At 38.3% G+C, this 25010-nt stretch overlaps 1 protein-coding gene across 1 annotated transcript in view; it reads left to right on the top strand.

The window, feature by feature from the left end:
• The window catches only part of LOC120497875, a 57997-nt gene that overhangs the window by 22454 nt on the left and 10533 nt on the right, over positions 1-25010 (top strand). Inside the window, exons 12-15 of the mRNA XM_039699841.1 lie at positions 2816-2915; positions 13907-13946; positions 14940-14991; positions 21041-21152. Coding sequence (XP_039555775.1) covers positions 2816-2915; positions 13907-13946; positions 14940-14991; positions 21041-21152 — 304 coding nt within the window. The remainder of the gene's footprint in view (positions 1-2815; positions 2916-13906; positions 13947-14939; positions 14992-21040; positions 21153-25010) is intronic.

Consider the following 25010-nt stretch of genomic DNA (forward strand, 5'->3'; position numbering starts at 1 on the left):
TGCACTGTGAGTGCATATGTAAGAATATGAATGATGGCCATAGCCACTGCAGCTGTGATACCCATGGTCTGTTTTCCTAATCTAGAGAATGAAAGTCCTTTTTAAAGGAAGAAGTCTGTAAATCATGTCCTCACTTAGACACAGTTTAAATATTTAGACAGTTTAGTTTGTTCCAAAACAGTAGCATTTAATTCTTCTTTGTCAGTGGCAGTCTTGCAAAACTCTTAAGGCACACGTGGCAGAACTCAGCTCTGAGTGTGTTCTTAGGAGTGTCGACGTTTTATCCAACAGTTTGTATCGAAAGGAAATGTGAATGTGGTGTAGAGAAGGACAGTGGACTTCTTACTAGTGAAATTGAGTGTTCTTAGGAATTGGTCAAGTTATATTTGCAGCTATTCATTTCAGTGCTTGAGTTTCAGTTTCCTTCAGCAAAATAGCAAGAGCTGCTTCTTCAAGACTGAGCTTTATGATGTGGTCTCTTTCATTTTAGGACCATAAAATCTGCAATTTTAAGTGTCTTACTAAGAGTGCAGAATCAAAATTCTGAAACAGAGGAACAGATGTTCCAGATGTTCACTTGTCTGTGTTCTGTTGTATTGACTCCTGATCATTACAAATTGTAATATATTCTTTAATTGAATTGTTATATAGGAAGTTTTGTACTGAGTTGAAGTAGAGCAGTTTCTCCATCCTGCTTGTTCAGTTTGCCTTGCTTATTGTACATTAAAGACATTTTTTCAATGAAAGAGTATTTGTAGTACTTTCTGTATTTCCAGCCTCAGTTCCCAAGTCTTATATTAAAAGTAAACAGAGTGTTATTGCCATTGTATGTGCTTCTCATCTATGCCTGAAACAGGATGTGAGAGCTAAGGCTGAAATGCAGGAAATCTCTCAATTGCCTTTCATGCTTCCTCCAGCATTTTAGAAGAAACTAGCCAGGGGAGCTTTCATCTGGAAAGCAGCCGCAGTAGTTTGAGAAAAAGGACTGGGGAGTGGAGTTTGCCTTTCCATTTAAAATACAAAGTCATAGAATCCCAAAGAAAACATTTACTCATTGGGGTTCAGGTAGGGATGGTGTAGTCACTTAAACACTCTATCTTACCAGGTCCTTCTGTGCAAAATTAGACCTGGTTATTTGGGTTACAAGTCACAATACTCAAAACCAGAGCCATACTATGGCAGTATATTAACGCACAAGTAAAATAGTTCCTGCTTTGAAAGTTCTGCCACCTAAATTTGAAGCAAAGAAGCAAATACGTAAGTGAATACCAAGACAGGGTAAGTTGAACAATATTTGGAGCTCAGTGTTGATGTATGGTGTGGCTGTACTACTTCCCATGCACATCTGTCATACTGGTGCAATGGTTTGCCTTTGCAGCTGTGGACTCACTGTGTCTCCGCGCCTGTAGGCTGAGCTACTGTGTGGAGTGTTGACTGTTCCAACACAAAATATCCTTGAGAAATAGGAAAGAGTGGCAAGCACTTCTTTTTCTCAGAGTTTTCTGCCTGTTGATGTGGCTGCTGACTGTCACTCTTGATAGCACTTTGTCAGCACCAGCCAAGCCTGAGCTAGAAAGGGACCTGAATCAGCACTGAGTAGTGTTTAGTATCCCCTGTTCCGCTGGGAAGGAAAGAGTTATGACAGTGACACAGCATCAGTGAGTTTGTGGTTTGGAAATCCAGGATGTGTTTCACGTAAGCTGTTTTTTAATAGTACATTAAGCATTAGAGTTTGCTACATAAAAGCTGTATGTGTTATGATAGTTTTCTGCTAACCCTTTGTTAATTGATTTCTAGGACGTTGTTCAGACTTTATTTTGCTGGTTTTTTTTTGTTTTGTTTTAATTCTGATACTGTAAGCTTGATTGCTTCAGCCTGTGTTTATACCAATTTTAATACTGGGCTCATCCACTCAAAACAGGATTCAGCTGATTTTCATAGACCATTGTATCTTACCTTTGCAGGCAAGGAGGTAAACATGGAACTTTAAATGGAATGTTGATTATATGGTACAGTTTAGAACCAGAAAGCAGGTGTGAATGCATGAGTATGTTTTTTTTGCAAGAATGTTTCTGATTGGTTATTACTTGTAGTAATTTAATGAATCCTGTGATAGCTTTAGGAACACTGAATGTTAAAATTACGCATTTGTTGGGTTTGTTGTATGGCTGTATATTTTTTGTGTATTGATTCCAATGGTAGATCCTTCAGTGACTGAAAATAGAATTTTTGGAGAAGTAAGATTTTAAATGAGAGGCAGTGCTTAATCTGCAAGGATGGGTGTTTTGACTAGAGTAGGGAGCACATTTGGTTTATCTTTAGGGGGAGCATCTGCTCTTCTCTCTGAAAACATGGTGGTTTTTACAAGTTCTGTTCTCACATTTATCTCCCAAGGATTAGGTTTGAATTCTTTTCTGTAGGCAGATCTGCTTCCTTCTTGATGCTAAGAGAAGTGAACCTGGCGCTCTAACTTGGCTCCAGAGTACTCTCAGTGCTCTTAGAATAAGAGCAAAGTTTGTTTGCCAGTTCCACTGACAGTGAAGCCAAGTATTTGGTATTGTTAGTTACAGGACTTGATTCTTGGAGAATGCTGGAGAACAGGCACAGTGCCCTAGTGACTTGAAATACCCAATAGTTGATTCCATGGTATTCCAAAATAAAGATGATGAAAAGCTAACAGCAAATTATATTGATGGTGGATAGAAAGTCACCAAATGATTTAACACAAATACTGAGCTACAATTATTCTTCACTTCTGTAAATTTAACCAATGTTTTGTATCTAAGCTAATCTAATTTCAACCTTTTTGAAGCAGGGACCTCGGGAAGCTGTTATTTGGCTTGCTGTACACCATAAACAAAGAGAAGCTGTAGAAATCTTCTCCAAAGAGATTGCACCAGCTGGAACTGGCATGGGTAATTATTCATATCATCTTCTAAGAATTCTAAAGTTACTTTTTATTCTCTGAGCATGACTAGCACCCAAAAACCTAGTTGTGTTAAGCTTCCTTACATTGTTCATAGTGAAATAACAATTTTTAAAGGTATATAAGCTCCGTGTAGAAATGCGACAGACATGAGCAGAATGATAAACTGAAAGTCCTCGAAATTCACCTTTGTATTCCTTTTAGATTATTTATTCTTCCCTTGCTGCTATTGTTCCATCCTGGTTTTTTACCTTTTCCTCATCCATCTGTTTTCCTGCCTGTGACTGCACTGATGTGCAACAGTGATTTACTTTTCTACCATGTTCCTAAAACTTAGCAATGCTATTAGACTTCGCTGGCAATAAAAACTGAGTGTTACTCAACTGGCAAAAATATACCTCAGTGTCCAGCTGTAACACTGCAGTTTATGAAGAGATGTGCAGTCTGAGAGCTTTGAAGGTTTTCTTCATACTTCATTATCTGGTTTTGCTACAAAGGATTTTTATTGATGCTACTGTACTTCTAACTGTTTAATGTACAGCTGCTTGTGTAAGTAATGACAACGTCAGGTATAATTTAAAAAATTTAATCCTGCAGTGATGGTGCTGACAATCTGCATCTTAATTCACAGTGGTTGTTAAGTACCCAACTTAAATTCCCATCCTGCAGTATTAAGTCTAACCTCAAATTATTCTGTCCTCAGAATTTGATTTTGTGATGTATTGCAAGGTTTATTTTTCATTGATGTGTGAGATAAAATCAAACCACTGGAATTTAGTTAAGTCCATCTTAATTTTGAGGGTATATTTTTGAGTATTTGCTTGAAGGTCATGTAACGTGAAATGATCTGTGCTTCTATCACTTGCCAAATGTTTGTTCCAAAAAAAAGCACATTTGGTTTTTGTAAATGTCATTGGTTTCTCTGACTTTTCTGGGGTGACCTACTGTGTGATTATTTTGAGCAAAATTTTTTCTCTTCTACTCCCAAGTCCCTTAGCTGTCACCACTACAACTGTCTGAGTTCTAAGCTCTTTCGTGTGTTTTGTGCATAAATCATGAGTACTCATCCCACTTCTATTATCCATTCTAAATGAATTTAAATTTTGACAGCCTAATTTGAGGACCAGAGCTTAGATATTTTGCAGTGGCTTCTGCATACCTTAATGAAGACTATATCTAGGATTTACATAGATCTTCAAAATTAAATTCCATGGGCTTCACGTGAAACTCTGAAGTTCCATAGCAAATCTAAAATACTGATTAGTGGAGGAATAGTTAGGTGTTCCCTTGAAATTATGGAACTAATTTTTTTTCCAGCTGGTTAAAAATTGTGTGGAAGTGTGCACATTCTCACATTCTGTGTTGTAGTCTTTACAGTGTTTGCAGAGAGCAGTTTAATGCAGGTTGGGGTTTTCTTTAAAGTTGTATTTATAGTGACAAGGTCAGTGTGTGGTCCTCCTTTTTTCTTTTTTTTCTTGTCTCTGCAATATAGGTATAATCATGTAGAACTAACTGTAAATACTTATTCAGATAATAGTTTAAAATGTTGCAGTTTTGAAAGCTGATCAGCAGGTCAGCATTTACCATAGTTGTAAGTTGCTTCTAAAGACTTGGAGTTTTCCTTATGAATGAAGGATAGTATTTTCACTTGGACCAAACTTTCATTTCTGTAGCTAGCTGGGGAATCATAACTGAAGTAGTTTCTCCTTTTTCAGTGATTTCTCCATAGCAGACTAAGAAAGTGAAAATCTATTCTTACTATTCATTCTATCTATGCATAGACAATGCCCTAGAAAACACATTTTTGAATTAAAGAAAGCTGTGTGGATTTTAAAATTGTTGCTGATTTGTAAGGTAAAAAACTAATGAACCTGTACTTGTCTCTGCATTCTTAATCTGTTATGATTTTATAAAGCAATTGCTGTGTATTCAAACCTCATTTGAAGCCTGAAAGTGTTTGTTTTATTAAGGGTTCAATTTTTTCCTTTCATCGCTGATCTTTCTAGAATGAAAAAGTGAAAAATCTGCCCTATGTGGGTTGGGTCGAATATGTAGATTTGAAATTGAGTTACTGTAACATGTGAACATCTGTGGCTTGAGGTGGCTGGCAAACTTTCAGTTCTTGTTATCAGGGCTTTCAGTGATGAAATAAATGCATTCCTATGTGGAATAGGGTTAGGCAGTCTGTGTGGATGGTGGTTGGGGTGCTGAGTTTGTTTCCTAAAGGAACAGCTTAAGCTTTCTAGAACATCCTGTAGAAGTTTTTCTCTGAAAAAAAAACTCTGTTTCAATTCTTAGAGCTGCTGCTAATGAACAGCAGTGGGAAAGAGGCTATTTCTGGAATCATCCAAGGCATCTGGTGATAAACAGCACTTTTCCTTGCCAGGTACAGGATTGCAAGAAGGTTTTTGGCCTCTGTGACATAAACGACTACTGTCAAAGGCTATCAGGGCTGTTTACTGACATCCTTCCAAGTGCATGGTCATTCTTTTTTTTTTAATTTGTGGAAGATATACTAGGACTGCTTTATCCATTCACTTCTTTCAGTTGCTGTTGTGTGCTAAATTCCTGTATTACCTGTGCCCATAAACTCATATGTAAGTAGAGAAGGGTCAGATTTGGGATCTGAATGCTTAGTAAGCTCCTTATTGATGTGGAATATGTTTAAAGCAGTGATTAAGAACCATTTTTTAAATTTTCTTTCTTCAGCGAGATTTGGAATTTTGCAACACTGCCAAATAGTAATTAGTGGTGTACTAATAACTGCATCAGCTTAACGATGCTTAATTTCTGACAGTAGTGTAGAATTCCAGACCTTGCTGTTAAGAGTAGAACAAGGAATTCTTGATGCTTGATTGTCTTGAAACGGGCAGCTCCATAGAAAAGTTGTAGTAATGGGTAGAGTGATCTTGGGAACAGAAGCCAGAACTAGGACTGTTGAGATTGTTGTTGTCCTAGGTGAATTCTCTAGTAACAGCAGCTGGTGTTTGTTTCCCTCCCCCTTTTCTATGAGCTTTTTCTCTCCTCTCTATTTCACTGGGACATTTTTGCAAATGATTACAATTCTCCAGAGTGTCACAGCTTCAGTGAGGGGCAGAGTATGCCCTGTGGCAGTGTGCCATAGGGTCAGTGTGTCCACAGGCAGAGGGTCAGTCTGTCCACAGGCAGAGAGCCCAGAACCTGAGCCTGGCGTGCCCTGTGTAAGTGCTCTGGGCAGTGAGTGCCTGGGGTTCCATTCTGTACAGTGCTGCTCCACCTTTTCTCACTGGACATGGAATAAAAATAGCTGTGACTGCTGTCTCCTACATGGATGGAGCATGACTGTCAAATGTGGCTTTCTGCTTTGCACATGGATCTGTGTGATGTAACTACATGTGGTTTTGTTCTGCCCAAATGGTGCCAGTTGTGGGGATACACACCAAGTGAGATTTTAAGCATGAGTGGCTTTTCCATATTAAAATCCCTTAAAGAGTGAAGTCCTGTGTTTCAAAGATGGCCAGCTTGGTCACACCCCTCCCAACTCTCCTGTTAGTTCTCTTTGAGGAGGTGATAGTGACTATGAGAGACATTGCAAATAACCCTTCTTTCTTTTTCTGCATATCCTTTTAATGAAGAACAGAGAAAAAGCAGGAACAAATTACAAATCTTTCACAATGTACACCAGGGAGGAAGGAGAATTTGACGACTTGAGGAGTGATGTCACCTGAACTGAAACACTCAGTTCTGTTATTTTTGGACACTTAAGAATGACCTTTAAAAAACAAAGTATGCTTTTAAATCTGTACTGGACAGAAGGGAAAAAAGGAAAAAAAGGAATATTTTCTCTTCTGCTTTGACTGTATATAGTGGTTGAGAAGTACTGTTTTTAACTATATTCTTCTTTCCCATCAGTAGCAGTTTGGCGCTTGTTACTTTTAAGTGCTGTGTAGGCAGTTGTATAGATAATTATCTTCATATATAGCACCTTTCATCCAAGAACCTTTAGCAAGCTGTGTAAAGATGATCAGCTAAGCTTTCTAACATCTAGTAGCATTGGAAAGTATTCTGTCTGCTTTACAGATGGTTTCCTGAGATAGTGAAGGAAAGCCTAACCACAAAAGAATGTGAATCAAGAGTCCTTGGTTCTGCTTTCCCTGTAAGAAATGCTGAAAAGCAACTCCACCAATATTTAAGGGGACCAAGCTGGCTAAAATTTAAGAATGGGGAGTGGGGGAGAAGAGAGATTGAGAAATAGATTTGATGGTTCAGAATAAGAGTGGAGAGTCACAAGAGCTCCTGCTGCATCTTTTGTGAAATCCAGAAGCACTGTCACTTCTGGTGTTTCATCAGGTGGTTTTAGCCTGCTAGTCACTACTTGTGGAGCTGTTGGCTGGAGTCGGTTGGTAGTTTTATTTTGGCAATATCATAATATGAAAATTACAAATTGTGTATATAATAGGTGTAATAATCAGTACTAAAAGCCTACTTTTGGTGTTTTTTACTTAGGCTGAATTTAAATAACTTGAGTCAAAATTTTTTACCTATTTGCCTGATAAACTTTGGAGGAAGTTTTCAGTTGCGGTTTTTCAGATTTTGCAGGGAACAACAGTAAAATTAAAATAACTTCTTTTCCTTCCTGTAATTAAAAATCACATAATAATAATTTTGTTGAGGAGTGATATTCATAATGCTTCACTTCAGAGACTTAAAACTGGATGTTAGGTCTTGAGTATTAGATGTGCTTTTTAGCAAATTTAGGGTCTTAATGTCAGTATTTAATAACTTCTTTGCAGCATGTGACTTTTGGGTATGATAAAATTTTGGGGAATTGGTATATGTCAAGGATAATAAAACTCAGGCCTCATAAAAGGAGAGCATTGCATAGCTTCTGATCAGTTTAAGAGTGCTTAAATTGTGATTCCTCCCCACTCCCCTCCACTCTAGAAGACAACCATCTAAAGGCATTGTGCTGATCTGAAATTCCCAATTTCTTATGAAATTGCATCATCTGCATAAAAAGAAGGATTGCTGTCTATATGCTGAAATGGGCTGAAGCCTGCGTGTGTTTGTGCTCTGCAATATATGCAAGGAGTTAGACCTGCAGGAGAGAATTTTGAGATGTTGCATTTTTTAAGAAGCTTCCATTGTCAACAGTGAACGACTGAGATTTTCATAGTTATTCCCTGACTTTTTTTTCCTAATTCTTTTTAAATTCCCATTGTAAGGCCCAGAAGAACACATTATCATACTTTGACAGAAATTGTTTTTAAGTATTATTAACACTGCAGATGAGATGCTTAAGCCCAGAGAAGAATTTGAAGTTACTGTGTATAGACATGCCACGTTGGAGAGTGATTTGTTGTTTATTTTCTGTTTGGAATGGAAGACATTTACTGTAAACTTCTGTTGAGTGTGGTATTTAGTTCCCAAGTTCAAACACTTAATCAGTTTTCATTTGGATTATGCCGTTCTGATGAACTTAAAGGGATACATACAATAAGCAAAAAGGCCAGACATACCTTATCCCATCTTTTAATTTTTTTTGCGATTAATATTTGCGTTTATCCTTTTAATTGATAAAATTATTCATTCTGTTTCGTTCTCAATAGTCTGAAAGTTGATAATGGCCAGGATTTTTTTTATCAGCAAGCAGCAAGTTTGATTTGCTTTATGCATGTTAGTCTCCTGAAAAAATAATAACTTTCAATCTGTCTGTACGGTTAGGTCGTAATAGTGCCATCTTCACAGCTTTTTCCTGCTCTGTGAAGTGAGATTGGCAGTGAGAATCCTAGACACATAGACTCAGATTTTTAAATCTGTAGTAACCTATGGCAGTTCAGTGCAGTTCTGTGACATTCCGTCCATTGAAGTTCACCCTCACTTCATAAAAGCTAGCAAACCCAGACCTGGTTTATATTACTCAGTGAAAATCTCTTCATTGTGTACAGTCCAGTCAGCCAAATGGTTAGAATTTAAATAATTTCTGTTGATTTAATGTCTTTATGTTGTCTTCTTTAATTCAGATACTTTATTCTGAGTGAAATGCAGTATAGAAGAGGCTCAAGAAAAGCCTTACTGTGGGAATCTGGCGTTTATAGTTTAGCGGGGGTTCAGTAGCTAAGAAATGTTTTACTAATAGCTGAAATCATGTGCTGACCCTTATTTCACATTAAAATGACCGGAGTTTGACACTAAGATGACAGCTGGTTAATACAACTTGAGATTTTAAAGTGCTTGAGTATATGTAAATATTTTGACTGATGTCCTAAGTGTGTTGGAAGATACTTCTAGAAATGTCCTTGTTGTAGCAGTTTACTGCAGTCCCTGTTTTTTTGAGAATAATACTGCAGAAGATAAACTATCTGCTGTTTTCAGAGGACATAGATAGAATAATTAAGGATGTACAATTGACCCCTGTAAAAAAAGGTTGTGTGCATTTTATACTGGTGATCAACCATGTTGTAAGAACTGCTGAGTATACAACCTGAGATTTCAGATTTCTCCAGTGTGATCACTTAAAATAATGCTTGGCAAGTGGACTACTTTGTCTGGTTTTATATATAAAAACATGTTTCATTCCTTAGAATATGCAGTAAATACATTAATAACCTATTGGCTGAGCTAATTGAATCACTGGACATATAAGGATCAAAAGCTGAAAATGTTCAGCAAGAGACATTGCTGTATCTTGAAATTCTGTGAAACTTCAAAAAAGCACTTAAGTTTTATTAAACTTAAAGTCCTTAAAGCTTTTTAGATTTCAAGTAGTTTGGAGCATTTTCATGCTTTTTTGCTCTAAAACATTTTACAAAATGCTTCATACAGTCTAGCATCCTTTGTATATTGCATAATGGTTTATTCTGTTGAAAATTATACAGAATTGTATAGAAGAGTTGTTTTTTTTTACAGAAGTAGATAAAAGAATAAGAAGTAACTATCCAAAATTAGGTGTGACCATTCAAGTAGCACTGGAATAGGATAGAGGGAATATTAAGGAGGCAAAACATCTGGCTTTACCACCATCTGTAAGTCTAGTGGTGTATAATGAGAGCTGGAAGGAATAAGTGAGGCTTGTTTTGTTAAAAATTTGCATCTCATAGGTTGATTGCAAGTTCCAACCAGGGTTTTTTCTGCTATGGGGCATTTTACAGGGTGTGGTGTATATGACATAGATTATAATGTATTAGAACATGGTGGTTTTGCATATTGAAATAGGTGCTTATTTGGGCTGATTTTATGCATCTTTTAGTGAGGCTGGTTATCAGTGGATCCATTCCCTGAACTGCCCCAACTGAGAGCAATGTTGGTTTTCCCAAGTACTCTTCAGTTTGCCTGCTACCTCTGCTCATGAAATTTATCATGCTTTCTTTTCCAGCACATCATATATGTTTTTTAGAAGAATTTATATTTGCAAGTCCATCCACAGAAGGGTTTTACAGGGTGAGAAAATAAAAAAGATTAAGAGGCAGCTGGAGAGATAAAACATACATGGGAAACCAGAAATAGTCAAGCTATTGTAGCAAGGATTGTATCCTGATTGGGCTTCACCTTGTATTATTTACATGGATATCTGTTCCTACATCTCTGCTCACATGGGACTTCCAGTCATGGGGTGTTAGTGTGCTTTGGTATTCTTGAGATTCCTCTCCGTCCTTCAGATTTGCCACTGGACCCAGATGTTGGAGTCTGCAGATGTGCTGAAAGAATCATGGACAAGGGACAAAGGAAGAAAACCTGACAATTAATTGTACGTAGTGTATACACAGAAGATAATGATTTGTTTTTTCTGAGATACTTGGGCTGAAAATGAGTAAGACATGAAGTAGACTAGGGAAAGGAATCATAAAATAAAAAGACAGGATAGGACTATATGAAGAATTGTGCAGATTAATCAAAGAAAAGCACTTTCTAACTAATAATATATTTATTTAATAGATTCAGTATATATTTAAACCTTTAAATACAGACTCTGAAGGAAGGGTCCCATACCGGAACTTAGTCACCTATGAAGGAGTAGACTTACCATTCTTACTACCTGAAATTTTTCCAACCATGTAATATATTTGGGAGTTAATAAAAACAGTGGAATTCCAGTGGTGTAATTCCCAGTACTCATTGGTTTAAATGCCCAACCCCCTGGAGAATTTCTGGTTTTTAGGTTTGGTCCCCAGCCACTGTGAGAAAATAGAAGGCTTTTGGATCAAATGTTTGAATCAAAATAAGTGTCATGGTACTCAGTTTGACACCAAACAAACACTGTACCTACAGATGAACAGGATATAGATGCCCTGAAAGGAAGGTCTCCCATCTACAGGTGAGCACTCCATTTTGCAGTGCACCAGTTTTATGCCATTCTGAGGCACAGAAGCTGGCAGAGTGGTGGTGACTTCACTGGCTTGAAGTGAAGCAACTTGTTCGAGAGGTTCAGTGGTAGCAGAGGCAACAATACTTTTATCTTCCTTGAGGCACTAAGGAATGGAACTCTGATGGCAAAAAATGGTTATGTGAAGTTTCTGGGAAAGTAGATCAAGAGTCTCAATTTAGCTGAGAATCTTAGCAATTTGAGACTGCAGCCTGATTTGATATTCTCTACAAGTACAACAAATTGTTTGTGTCATTGTAGATAAAGATAAGCCTCCCAGAAAGGAGGGAGAGCATCTGTACAGCTATGTAAGCAAGCAGTGCAACATAAATTACAGCATGAGATGTTTTTGTAGGAAGTTTTCTTGGGACAGTGGTTGATCCAAGGAGATCATAATTTAATTAGCAGAATTAGGTCTGATCTGACCACAGTGACAAGTTCACTATTACTTGGTTGTACTACACGTTCCATTGCCTTCTTTTGGTTTACTGGAGAAATGTAATAGGAATTGGAGACCTGGGTTGAGGTGAGGTGTAGTGCTGTTGTGCTTTTTACAGAATTAACAAACTGGTTGTGGCATACAATCAGTAATTTAAGATTGGCTTTGTTTTCTCTGCTTGAAGCCTAATTATATAGATAAAAAATAAATTGGACTTAATATAAATGTGATGGACACAATTTTTACATAAACAATAATCATGGCATAGAACTTCATAGTGTTGCACCTGGGATATTGGTGGAACTTTGCTCTGCAGTTGCAGGGATAGCTGTAGTACCTCCAAAGACAGATAGGCTGTTAGAGTAGCTTGTGCTCCTGAACTTCTGAAAGACCAACTGAAGGTTATCCTGCCCTCGAGGTGTGAGCAATTGTTGCTCTTACTTGGATTGTTTTCTTGTCTGTGTTGAGAACTACTTTGTTGTAGGAGTCAAGATCCCTTGTGTGAAAGCAAGCGAATTAAGAGCTTTCTTTAAAAGCTTTCAGGAAGTTGAAATTGATGTTGGAGCAAAATCTGGTGTCCTTAATGAGCAGTTCAGCTGCCTAGCAGGAAGTGACCCATATGACAATCCACAGATAATTTTAACTAGCTTTATGGACCTGTATTTTCAACCTGACCTTACCATATCCACCCTCCTTCCCCAGCAACCTAAATAAACAAACTAGGCACATAATTCAATAAAATCTCTGCAGCTGGTTTTGTTGCTGAGTGGCAGTTCTGCTTGCATGATTGCACAGGTAAGATATATAGGGCTGCAACCTCACTGGATCATTTGAAATTGAGTAATACTTACGTAAGGGATTCTTTTGTTTTCTCTCTACCACCACATTTCTTTTTAGCAGTACATAGTGAGCAGGGAGGTGTTTTTTTGTGATGCTGTTTATTTTGAAGTTTTTGGTTTTTGGGGTTTTTTTCTGTGTACTATAAAACATCAGACTTTTTGGGGGAAGTCGCTTCTGATGATGCTGTTTATTTTGAAGTTTTTGTTTTTTGGTTTGTTTTTTTTTTCTGTGTACTATAAAACATCAGAGACTTTTTGGGGGAAGTCGCTTCTGATGGGCATGGATATGGCAAGGGTGTGTAATCTGTGCTGCCACTGGTATGTGTCCACATTGACAAGGCACTGAATCCAAGCTAGAGCAGCCTTCTGTGGAGTAGAGCTTATCACTGTTAGCTTTAGTATCACAACAGCGCAGTTACCTTGCTTTTAGTTTGCTTGGAGCACTAACTGAGGGCATTCACACCTGCAGAAAGTGTGAAGCCCTTTTTAGCCAAAATTGATTTGGCCAAACCATGTGAGCAGCTTTCCACAGCGCTTCTTTTAAAGGGACTGCTTCACATAGTTGTTAATTAATTCCTAGGCTGATGTAATGTATGCATTTTATTGTTTCTTTCCCCTGCAATACTGTTTGGAGCTCTGATGCATCATGTGTTCCTGCTGTCCGTGCCAGACAGAAGGGTGAGAAGCTATGCTCAGGATGAGGAGAGCAGAGCTGTTCCTTTCAGAAATACTAAGCTGGGCAGTTGAGTTTAATGATAGTAGAGCCTGGCAGCCTGATAATACAGTGCTGACTTACCACAGATCTGGGCTCGTGCTAATGCCTTAAATTCCTGAATTGCCTGTGTACCACAGAGAGAGACTAGGATCTGCAGTATCCAGCACCTTAAAAAGCAAAGTTAGTTTAAAAGCTAGAGAGAGTGATTCAAATTTAACAATTAATCTACACAAGCAAAGTCATATTAAATACTAAAAGAAACCATGGTTCATCAGAGCTGTTTCTCTGCTCTCTTTGAAAGTAAATAAAATAAGAAAGAAAAAGAACTTTGCCTTATTTTTTTTGTTAATCAAATGTATTACCTCACTGGTATTTGTATACAAAGTATTTGGAAGAAGATTCTAAAGATTTAGTTCACACTTTGCATATTTAAATTTTTTTTGGTTAAAATTCACAGTTACGTGTTTTGCCTTTTAACTTGTACGAAATGTTCAGTTTTGTTAATTTATGAGAATGTATGTAATTTTCTAGAGATTTCCCTGCATTTATTAAAAATTGATCAATTCAAGCTATGGTAAGCTGCAAGCTCTGATGTTTTGAAGAAGGCTTTAACCATTCATTTTGTGAATTTCATTTCCTTTTCCAGCTCCTGGCCTCACTGGAATTGTTGGAGGGCGCCCCAGAGTGTAAGTTAACTCCTGACCATTAACTTGTTGTAATGTGTGATGATAATTTTCCTAGCAGTCACCAGCACAAGCTTCCCCAGCTTGGGACAGCAACCACAGAAGCAACTAAATGTTCCTGTGTCACTCTGTGCTTAATAACTGATAGCAAGATAATAGTGCTATACAATATGCATGCAAATAGTAAAATTCTTTATTGAATTAAGTGTGAATTATGTAGGTTTCTGATCAGCTCATAGCAATGTCTTTGCTTAATGAGCTATACAGAAAACTTGAAATATGACTTTTGGCAAGGCAGTAGTTCAACCACATTAATACATGCAGATTTCTGCACCAGTTTTCTCTTGTAGCTGGTAGTTTGGAATATGGGCCCATCAAATTTACATTTGTATGAGTTCACATCACCTAGAAATGTAAGGTCAAATGCCAGAACATCCCACAAAATTTTAGCATGAAAACATTTCATGACTGAGCTGAGCATAACAACATTGAGCATGTTTAGAAAAAAAACTTTGCTTGAGTCACTTTCTTTCTAGATATGGCTAAAATCTTGTGATTTGTATCCTCACCTTTTCATGCTTATTCACCTAAATCTTTGCTGTCATTTAGCAAATACTGCAGATGAAGATGGGAGAAGAACCTGTGGCAGTATTTCCAGTAGCCCTGTGTAGCTGGCCTAGGTATCAGTGTGGGGCTACTGTCAGTGTAGTAGTCTTCAATGTCAAGAAGTACATCCTTTGTCAAGAAAATATTTTTGCTGTTTTAGCTACTTCCCTTCAGTAAAATCTTCAGTTTTTAAAACAAAATCTTACATTCTTAATAATGTTTTTACACTCCTCGGGCTTTCCAAAGTTGTTTGAAAAACCATTGCTAGTCGTGGTTGAATGGATTTGACTTCCCACGTGTTTGGTGAATGAATAGTCCAAAGGTGTAGGATCTGCAGGTTTCATTAATTTCTAGGTAAATGCATTTATGCTTGTTGTTTTGTGTGTCTAGGTCTCCCGTTTTGAAGCCATTTTTCTTCTATTATCCCAAAAGCAATGTTCAGGTAAGACCTACCGCTTAAAGTCTGAGTTCTGTTTTCTTGGAAGCAATTTGAAAAATCCTGCTGATTCTGGCATTTTTTGGTGACTTTCCGTAATAAAACTGCAAAGTAGTCTGGTGACTTTGATTAAAAAATATTTCCTGAGATACGAATGTTACTCACACAGAATGTTTTGCAACAGTTGAACTTGCTAACCTTCCATTTTAATTACTACGAATTTTGAATTACATCAAAACTGAGCTTGTCTTTTCAGGTTCCTGGAATTGTAGGTTTGAATTATTTTTACTACATTTGCAAAGAGTGCTTAAGAAAATTGTAGACTTCTTTGGAGAGTTGGTAGCTGGGTGTTCAGAGAGTGGAACATGATTCTTGTGAACTTGGATACATCTGAGTTTTTGGGGAGTGGTGTATTTTGTGTATAGTACTGGAAATAAATACTAAAATCATTGCATTTCCTCTGGTTGAACAGGTTTAGAACAGGTCTGTAAAAACAGAAGTAGTAATTTCTGTTCTTGCCTGTATTACAAAACTGTCAGAATATGAAAGCCTGTGCAACTGTTGTGCTGTCATGGAGGAACCTGTGACTGTGGCCCTGTTCAGTTCATAGTAATAATTTCTTTCAGTCCAAGAATTTACAGTTCAGATATCTAGGTGAGCCCTAGATGAGACATTACAGTGTAAGGTGACATGTTCATCTAGAGCCTATTTCTTTTCTGTGATGCAGGTACCCCTGTCTAGTTCGAAGTTTTCAGGATAAACTTGAAGAAATTGCTTTTGCTGAAACCGTAAAGTGCTTGGATTTATAAACTCTGTTCTTCTGAGTGCCATCAGATACTGAATTTATCCTTTGGAAACTGCAGACAAAACTGAACAGATGCCCTTCTTTTTCAAGTAGCTTGTAACTATTGCATCCCTCTCATGCCAAGGCATCCTAATACCTCAGTAAGAGCCTTCTCATCCATCCACTGTCAAAAAAGTGGCCAAAGGCTGCAATGTTGGTCTGTGTTAGGCCACAGATATTGTGACCTAACGGGTCACAGATCAGCTGTGCTTCTGCTTAGGGTGACTCAGGGAAGCTTTGGGAGTACAGGCAGCAAGTGAAAAAGTGGGCAAGGGGGAACAGACAAAACAACTTGATCAGAAAGGGACTGTTTTGTTTTCATTCTTTGGCATTCATACAGTGCTTAGCACAACCAAACCCTACTCTTTAAGTAGTATTCTTCATTAAAATAAAACATTTTAATTTCACAACTTTATGCAGAAGATGCCATTTAGTTATTAAATCTAAGTTAATTACAAACTCTTCACAGTAGAAAAACATCAAAGAAACCCCCGCCTTTGTTTGTTGTCTAAAGTTGAAGTACTTACTTTTATCATCACTTACACTTTGCCTTATACAAATGGCTTGTCTTTGCCAAGTTTAGTGTGAAATTAGCTTTATGGAAGTTTAGCCTACTAATGTGTTGTTCAAATTCAGTATTCAGTAAGTGTTGACTTAATTAGCACTGTGTTCCAGACTTAGTAAAATGCCGTTGAGATTAAACAGTAACCTAATTTAACAAGAAAAGAAAGCACTGTCTCATTTACTCTTTTCAATACAGAAAATCAAAGTCCTTGCTCTGTGTAACTAATCTGATAGGGGCACTGCTATGCTGTCAACAGAATGCAATGTGTCCTATCACTGTTGTCCTGCAGTAATATTGAGGGTAAAAATGTGGTGTGGTTCAAGTCCTTGATTCAAAATTCTAGCTGTGTTTTAAAAACTATTGTCCAGTAAGAGATTACAGAGTAAGTATGGTATGAATTAACTGATTTTCTGAATTAGAAGTTCAGTTACAAAGGGTCTAGTTGCTCTAGGTCAGCATTTGACCCAAAACTAAAAAAAATTCCATAAGCAGATTATGAGTTATGTTAACATTACCACAGTGGGTTCTTTTCTTTCGTGTTAGGTAACACCTTTCTGGGTGTCAGTTTGGATTCAATGTCTTATTTGTTGTTTCCACTGCTTTTATGCAATTGTACTGATTTTATTGTAGATCAGCAGTGATTTTACAATTCAAATAGTTGTTTTCCATGTGTGCTTTGAAGGTAACCTAAAACTTTTACACAGGGAGAAATTGCAGTAAACCTACTGAAGGCGAGTCACTATTAGTTATTCTTTAAGGGCAATAGTAAGAAAGAGTGCTGAGTAGAGTTATTTTGCATTTGCTGACAACTGAGCACTGATAACTGCTGCAGCTAAGTTAATTTATGTTGTTTTGTTCTGGAAGTTTAACGTGATTGTGTCTGAATCTTTCATGAAACAAATGCCATTCACTTCCATCCCAATTCTTCATGTCCTGTCTGTGGTCCCACAGGTAAAACTGAAGGGTTGCCTGCTGTGTGTGTACTTTCTACATCTTTTCTCTTGATCAAAAGGATGGTTATTGTTAAAAGCTGAGATATTGGTCCATATATATGTTGTGGAGCAAGACTTTTTTCCCCCCACCATGTTGTTGGTGGTGTTGAGCCAGTTGATCCATGGCTGGCTGGTGCCTCTGTCTCTCCAGGCCGTTGCTGCCAATCACTTGGGATACAGTGATGATGTGCTGCACATAAATTGCTGTCCTGTGGGTCACAGGAACTGGGCTTCTCTGGATCTGTGGGTAGCTGCACATTAGTCAGGTCATAATAAATCATTTCTAGCATGGCTAATTCTTTCAAGAGCTAGATACCTCCCTGCATTGTGGTCCTCTTATCTGGGTGACAAGCATTTTCCTGGAAAGAATACCTTTCCTTCAGACTTAACAGGAGTCATCTTTAGAGGCTGAGGACCTAGACCCCTTTTTCAAGTACAGTTGACAGTCCCACCTTCCCTAGAAAGTGATCACAGCTACTTGGCTAATTACAGGCTACTAGCCCCATTATCCCAGCATCATAGCAGCCAGATGATAATGTGCTGACCTGGAAGACAGGTGAATATTTTAGTGTATCTCACATCTGATTTAAAGATAGATATCTTTCTGCCTCTTTGTCCTGTTTTTGTGATGACCCTCCTTCTTCCTCCTTTACAAGCTGAGTTCTGTGTCCATTTCTTGTGTATAGGAGGGATTGATAATTAGAAGGGGTGAGTCCTCTCATTCCTTTGCAGTGCCTGTTACTGGGGTTGGAGTAGCTGCAGGGTTTTTCTTTTATCATCAGATCCAGAGACCTTCTTTTCCTCTTGAAAAGAATAGTGTCAAAGAGAGCTTGGTGGGCCTGGGCCAGCACATTGCAGTGATCTGTGTCTCTCTGGAATTGCCAAGGTGACAGCATACTTTTTCCACATATTTTACTGGTTTTTCTGGATTCAGCGCTTTTTCAAGGGTGAATGTTAAGGGATTGGAATAGACCTTAAAGATCATCTGTTCCTAATGTTCACTGCCATGGGAAGGGATACCTCTCTCTAGACCAGGTTGTTCAAGACCTTTAACCAGCTCCAGGGATGGGCATCCCTAACTTCCCTGCGTATCTTGTTCCATTGTCTCACCACCCTCACATTGAAACATTTCCTCCTAATATCTATCCTAAATTTCCCCTTTTTCAGTTTGTACCCATTACCATTGCCCTGTCACTACAGTTCTTGACAAAGAGCTGCTCTCCAGCTTTCATGTAGGCCCCTTCAGATGCTGGTAGGTTGCTATGAGGTCTCCACACAGCCTTCTCTTCGGGCTGAACAGCCCCAACTCCCTCAGTCTGTCTTTGTAGGGAAGGTGCTCCAGTCCTTTTATGAACTTCATGGTCTCCTCTGGACTTGTCCTTCATATTTTGGGGGCACCAGGACTGTACACAATGCTCCAGGTGGGGTGTCACAAGAGCAGAGTAGAGGGGGAGAATCACCTCCTACAACTGAGTGGCCACACTCCTTTTGATGCAGCTCAGTATTCAGTTGACTTTCTGAGCTGCGAACGTACACCAACATGTTGAGTTTTCCATCAAACATCACTCTCAAGTCTTTCTGTGCAGGGCTGATCTCTGAGAATTAGTCTTAAATAGCTGTTTAAACTTTAAACAAGACCTGGAACACATTCACAAGACATGAGTCAACAGTGTGCCCAGGTGGCCAGGAAGGCCAATGGCATGCTGGCCTCTATCAGCAATAGTGTGGCCAGCAGGAGCAGGTCAGTGATCCTCCCCCTCTATTCAGCACTGGTGGGGCCACATCTTGAGTCATGTGTCCAGTTCTGGGCCCCTCAGTTTAGGAGGGACTTTGAGGTGCTGGAGCATGTCCAGAGAAGCTGGCAAAGCTACTGAAGGATCTGGAGTACAAGTCTCACAAGGAGTAGCTGAGAGAGCTGTCATTGTTTAGCCTGGGGAAAAGGAGGTTCAGCAGAGACCTTATCACACACTGTAGCTATATGAGAGGAGGTGGAGTCACCGTACCTGGACGTGTTTAAGGAAAGACTTGATGTAGCACTTAGGTCAAGTTGACATAGTGGTGTTGGATCATAGGTTGGACTCGATGATCTCAGAGGTCTTTCCCAATCTAATTGATTCTGTGAAGACATAATGATAGGAATATGCTACTTTGAGCATCCCAAGATATTTAAAATTCTCAAGCTTGGAGGATAAGGGGAAGAGGAAGGGAAACGTGTCCCTTCCATGGTCTGAGTTTCCAAAGAGAAAAGGTAAAAGGTATAATTATCAATAGTTGCTGATAGATGACTCCCAAGTACAGGGATGACAGCAATGCTGAGTGCAAATACCAGATTGGTTTCACAACCAGTAATTATATCATATCATTAGCCAGTGTTTCAAAGTACAGCTTGATAATCTCAGCCCAGTTTCCATGAGTGATAAACATCCTAACAGAGAACACACACTGCAAGTAAGGCAGTACATAATTGAACTTAAGGAACAAACACATCAGCTTGGTGAGATATAAGTCATTGTGGCTACATAATTGAACTTAAGGAACAAACACATCAACTTGTGGCCAGTGGCTATGAAACTAATACAATGAATGCTTGTAAGAAATTTGTTCTAACATATTCTAGTTAGATCTATTGTTATCTCAACCCATTAAGCCCCATGCTGGGCATGAAAAAGGCCTGTCAGGATTTATTCCCAGCTGGCAATTAAGTGCCAGTCAGCCACACTCTCACCTCCTTCCTCTCCAGTGTAATAGGGAGAAGAATTGGGAAAATGGTAAAAAATAAACCACACCAGTTGAGATAAGAACACTTTAATAATTATTACAAAGTAGTAGTTGTTGGTATTATTAAAAAAGGGAGGTGACAAAAAAGTAAGAGGGAAAGTAAGAAAGACAAGTAGGATGTCCTGAGTGTCCCTCCACCCACTGACCAATGTCCATCCCGTGCCTCAGCAGAGATCAGCAGCTCCCAGCCAACTCCCAGCTCTCCCCATTTATATACTGGGCCGGATGCTCTTTGATGTGGAATATCTCTCAGGTCAGCTGTCCTGGCCATGCTCTCTCCCAGCTCTCTGTGCACCTGCTTGCTGGCAGAGCATGGGAAACTGAAAAGTCCTTGACTTAGAGTCTACTCTAAGTGTTGCTACTGAGCAACAGCCAAGCCCAAAATTCCTGTATTGATGTATTTTTTTAAGCAGCTTTCACAAAATATATTTGAAGATGAATGCAGAGATTATATTGTGTTTGTCTATAATACAGACAGCAACATTAAGAATAAAAGGGGGTTGCATCGTGGAAAAGATGGAAATGTTGAAGTTTTGGGATTCAGCTGTCAAGAGTTGTGACACAAAGTTCCATGCAGTGTTGCAGTATATAGAGTGAGATGGAAATAGATTTGTCTTCCTTTAAAAAATACCAAACTGGATGGAGAATTCCTTTGGGGTTTTTATACCTTTTTTTTTCCTAAACAAAGATTTCTTTTAGGTTTATAATGAATTGTTATTGTATTGTGACCTTTTAAAAGGGAGCAACAGAGCCTTATCCATAAAGCTATTACTGGAACTCTACTAGATCAGTACTTAATTAGGAATATGCTTTATTTATTCACATTGTAATGGATTTCTGATTTGACTGTTTGAAAAATCTGTGTTCTTTGTACAGATCAACCTATTTTTAAATGGGCAGCATGTTGAGATATTTGAGGAGGATCTCACATTTACATCAGATGAGGTGGTTTCGTTTGATCTACCCAAGATTAGCAGTGAATTGACAGGTATGTTCATCTTTGTACTTGTGAATGTATCATTTGTTATCTTCATCCTGGTCAATCATGTTGGATTTTGTCTGTGAAATACATTTTGTCTCCTTATGTGATACGTTTTTATGGCTGTTACAAACTGTTTTCTTGGAAGTGTCATGCAGTATAATATGTACTTGAGACTATAACAAGTATGGAAGTGAATTTTTATTTAAAAACTGTTGAGATATTTGAGGAGGATCTCACATTTACATCAGATGAGGTGGTTTCGTTTGATCTACCCAAGATTAGCAGTGAATTGACAGGTATGTTCATCTTTGTACTTGTGAATTTATCATTTGTTATCTTCATCCTGGTCAGTCATGTTGGATTTTGTCTGTGAAATATGTGATAAGTTTTTATGGCTGTTACAAACTGTTTTCTTGGAAGTGTCATGCAGTCTCATGTATTGAGACTATAACAAGTATGGAAGTAAATTTTTATTAAAAAACTAAGCCTTAAATACAACTGAAGATTGTGTAAAACTGGCTTAAAATTGAAACGTGGTTTCAAAGTACACTGTAATCTTAGTTTTTGTGAATCTTGGGAATAGTTGGGTTTATCTTACATCAAAATAGTGTTCAGAATAGAGGACAGACGAACAGAATGACTTACAGACTCACAGCACTTACATAATTAAAATTCACTCCTGTTCCATGTGGCAGCCTTCACAAAATCAACAAGAACGGGATCAACCTGGAACTGACTTTAAAAGAAACCATACTGGTGTAATATCCAGCATGGTAGTTGCTGTGCTGCTCTAAACTTGTCTAACCAAATTCTCTGAGAAAGAGAAGAACTTCGAGAAGGGCTAACCGGTGAGCTGAATGGAGCAGGTCAGGATGTCTGCAATGAAAAGAAAGTGTTAAATCAAAGTTGCTTATACAAGCAATTATTGAAAGTGCTGGACACCTGAGGATTTTTGTTATTTCTAATGGCTGAACTATATACAGTATTTCTTACAGTATAGCATGCTCCATCATTCCCTTTTGGTCCAAACAGTCTTCATTATCCTATTTCTGCTTATCAGAGAACTGAGAGAATTAATTTAAAGCTGTGGCTAGGTACTTGAAAATCTGAATCAGGTGACTCTACCTAAAAATTACAAGCTAGAAACATTTCTGAAAATAATACTGATGGTGAAAGAGTAATTCAGGTATTAAAGTCTGTGTATACTTAAAAAATTAATGCTATTAAGGCATTTCTATATTAAGGTTTACTCTGAATTCCAGATAAAGGTGAACAGTGTTTTCTCAAAGCTAGCAGTAGAACCGTGTAACAACTAATATGAGTTAGTAAGGAATGTTTGTATCACATAGAGAAATTTTGAAATACATGACTTTGTGTTTATTGCCATTTGAAAGCCACTGGTAGTGGATGCCTGATTGCCATGCCTGTGTTCATTTTCCCCATCTATTCAAACATCTTTTCAATAGAATGATTTGTGCCATGTGGAAACAATTTTAAGTTCTTAAGTAGATTTCAGCTCTTATGTTTGTTGGAAATCTGATGTCTCACCAGCATCTTTCAGCTCCCTGGGAGTTCTCAGGAGGGCAGCGGGGTGTTTGCACCATCAGACTGGGCAAGTTAAGTCATTGTTTTGCTTAATGAAAGGGTTATCAAAAGTCCTGGGTTTGGGTTTTTTTTCAAGGTGACTACAGTGCTAAATGTGGGAGAAGCAAAAAGCTGTTGGACTCCCTACTGCCTTTTAATAACTTGAGAAAACTTTGTGGTGCCTGACACCAGCAGTTAACTACTGAATTCTTCAGGCCTTTTTTCAGGCAAAACCCCACTTCTGAGAGACAGCAGAACTTCTCTGGTTGTTTCCCCTGAGAAGCATCTCTAAACTTTTGCCCTTGGTTGTAAATATAAATGTTTTCTGCATGTGACTAAATACTTACCTACTTCTGTGGCTTAATGTAGGACAGCATGGATGAGAAAGACAAATGGGTTAGACTGTAAAAGGAATAGCTTCTGCTAAAGCATTTTCTGTAAGCATTTAGAAAGGAGGAACGTATTTTTCTTAGTTTCATGGTTATCTCAAGGGTGAGGGACTGTTAGTTGTTGTTGAATAGATAAGAGAAATATGTGAAAATGGATTTAAAATATGTGCTAGATGTGCTTCTGGGAGGGTGGAATTTGTATTTACCATTTTCCCTAGCTTTGAAGGGAATTCTTTCGTAGATTTGTTTAAGATGTTTATTAAATGAAAACAATTTCCTGATAAACAGATCATGAAAGATAAATCAATTAGGGTAATAATAAATGAGAACACCAGAAATACTGAACTGGTTTTATTTAAAGGGAGATTGTCAGAGACTGACTGTGTAAAACATCTGATGGAGAAAAGATTTCTATAGCTTGTGCAATTTAGATATTGTCATATTTCAGCCTTTGATAAAGCACTACATTTTGTCTTGAATTGTATATGGAATGAAATTATTAAAATTAATGTGATTTCTGTAGTGTATGAAGTGTGGTAGTCTTGTCCAAAATGAACAATGAGCTTTAGCTGGACTTTCAGATCCACTCTCAATGGAGATATTTAATCACAAATAATATTCCCTAATTAAATAAATACACCCTTAAACATTTTCTGGCACATTTCTGCTTGCAAGAGAATGTGGAAGAGATTGTGAGCTTCAAGCTCAAAACAAATCTTCTGTGTTCCTCTTTTTCACTGTAGGCTTTAACCTCTTCAAATTTCATGTTACCTTGACTTTCTACCACTGTGGAGCCATTGTGCCAGACTGAGCTATGATCACTCTTTCAGCCCACCTTTTGCAGTGACCCAATATATATTATAAAACTTCAGGTCTTAATTAAAGCAGTTCAGTGCTGATAAGTTATTTGGGCAGATTGTGAGATTTTCTGATGCAGGTGTGCCAGTAGAAGAGGTTGCTGTGGTGAGCTCCTAGTTCCTCATTATTTTTTTCCCTGTTACTGCCACTCACATGTACCAGCAGAGCTCCTCTTGTGAGTGTTGACTGATCTGCTTCAACCAAACACAGATACACTGTACAAATTGTGTCATGTCATACTGAGGCATTTTTGTTATCCAGTATATCTCCCACCTCATACCCAAATGGACTTGAGGGATCTGTCCAGCTGCCACTGCCACCGACAGGGTCAGTGCAACTGCAGCCAGTAGGATTTGGACATGGTTTCTGTCCTACCTGGGTCAGCCTGGCTCACGTCTTTCTCAGCAATCTTCTGTGGGCAGGAAGGAGTTGAAGGTAAGGATGATGAGGCTAGGGCCAAGTTCACCTGATCACCTGATGCAGATCACAGACTACGTATCTACTCATGCCTGCATAGTAGGTGCACTATGCTCTAAGTGATGCCTCAAGCCAGCATTTGGAGCATAATGGGTCTCCTACTCCCTAAAATTAAAACAAAATTTAAAAAAGGAAATAAAAATCAACCCAAATAGCTTGGTATTCTCAGCAGAAGCAATAATAGTACAAAAAGGACAGACTCATGTATTTTCAAACTGCGTTGTGCCTTGCAACATGAAGTTAGTCCAGCATAATTGATTTACAAGACCTTGTATATTCAGTTCCTTTAAATTCAGGATGTTTGTGACTTGCTTCTTCTGGCTGCCATCAGCAGCAGTTGCACCAGAAGCTGCCAGAAAGTAGGAAGGCTGTCACTTCCCTGCCCTGCATATTCCCACTACTGGTGTCCAAGGAGCAGAGAGAGGGGGAGAACCACCAATTGCATCCAGAAGGATGGAAAAAAAGACAGGAAGGGGACAGAGGAGAGAAGGACTGGGGGATAGAAGTTTACTGTGAGTGAGGAGTGGAGGTCGGTCTGTTATTGACAGTGACATTG

Source organism: Passer montanus, unplaced genomic scaffold (genome assembly GCF_014805655.1).
Source record: "Passer montanus isolate IOZ18808 unplaced genomic scaffold, ASM1480565v1 scaffold14, whole genome shotgun sequence".
NCBI lineage: Eukaryota > Metazoa > Chordata > Aves > Passeriformes > Passeridae > Passer > Passer montanus.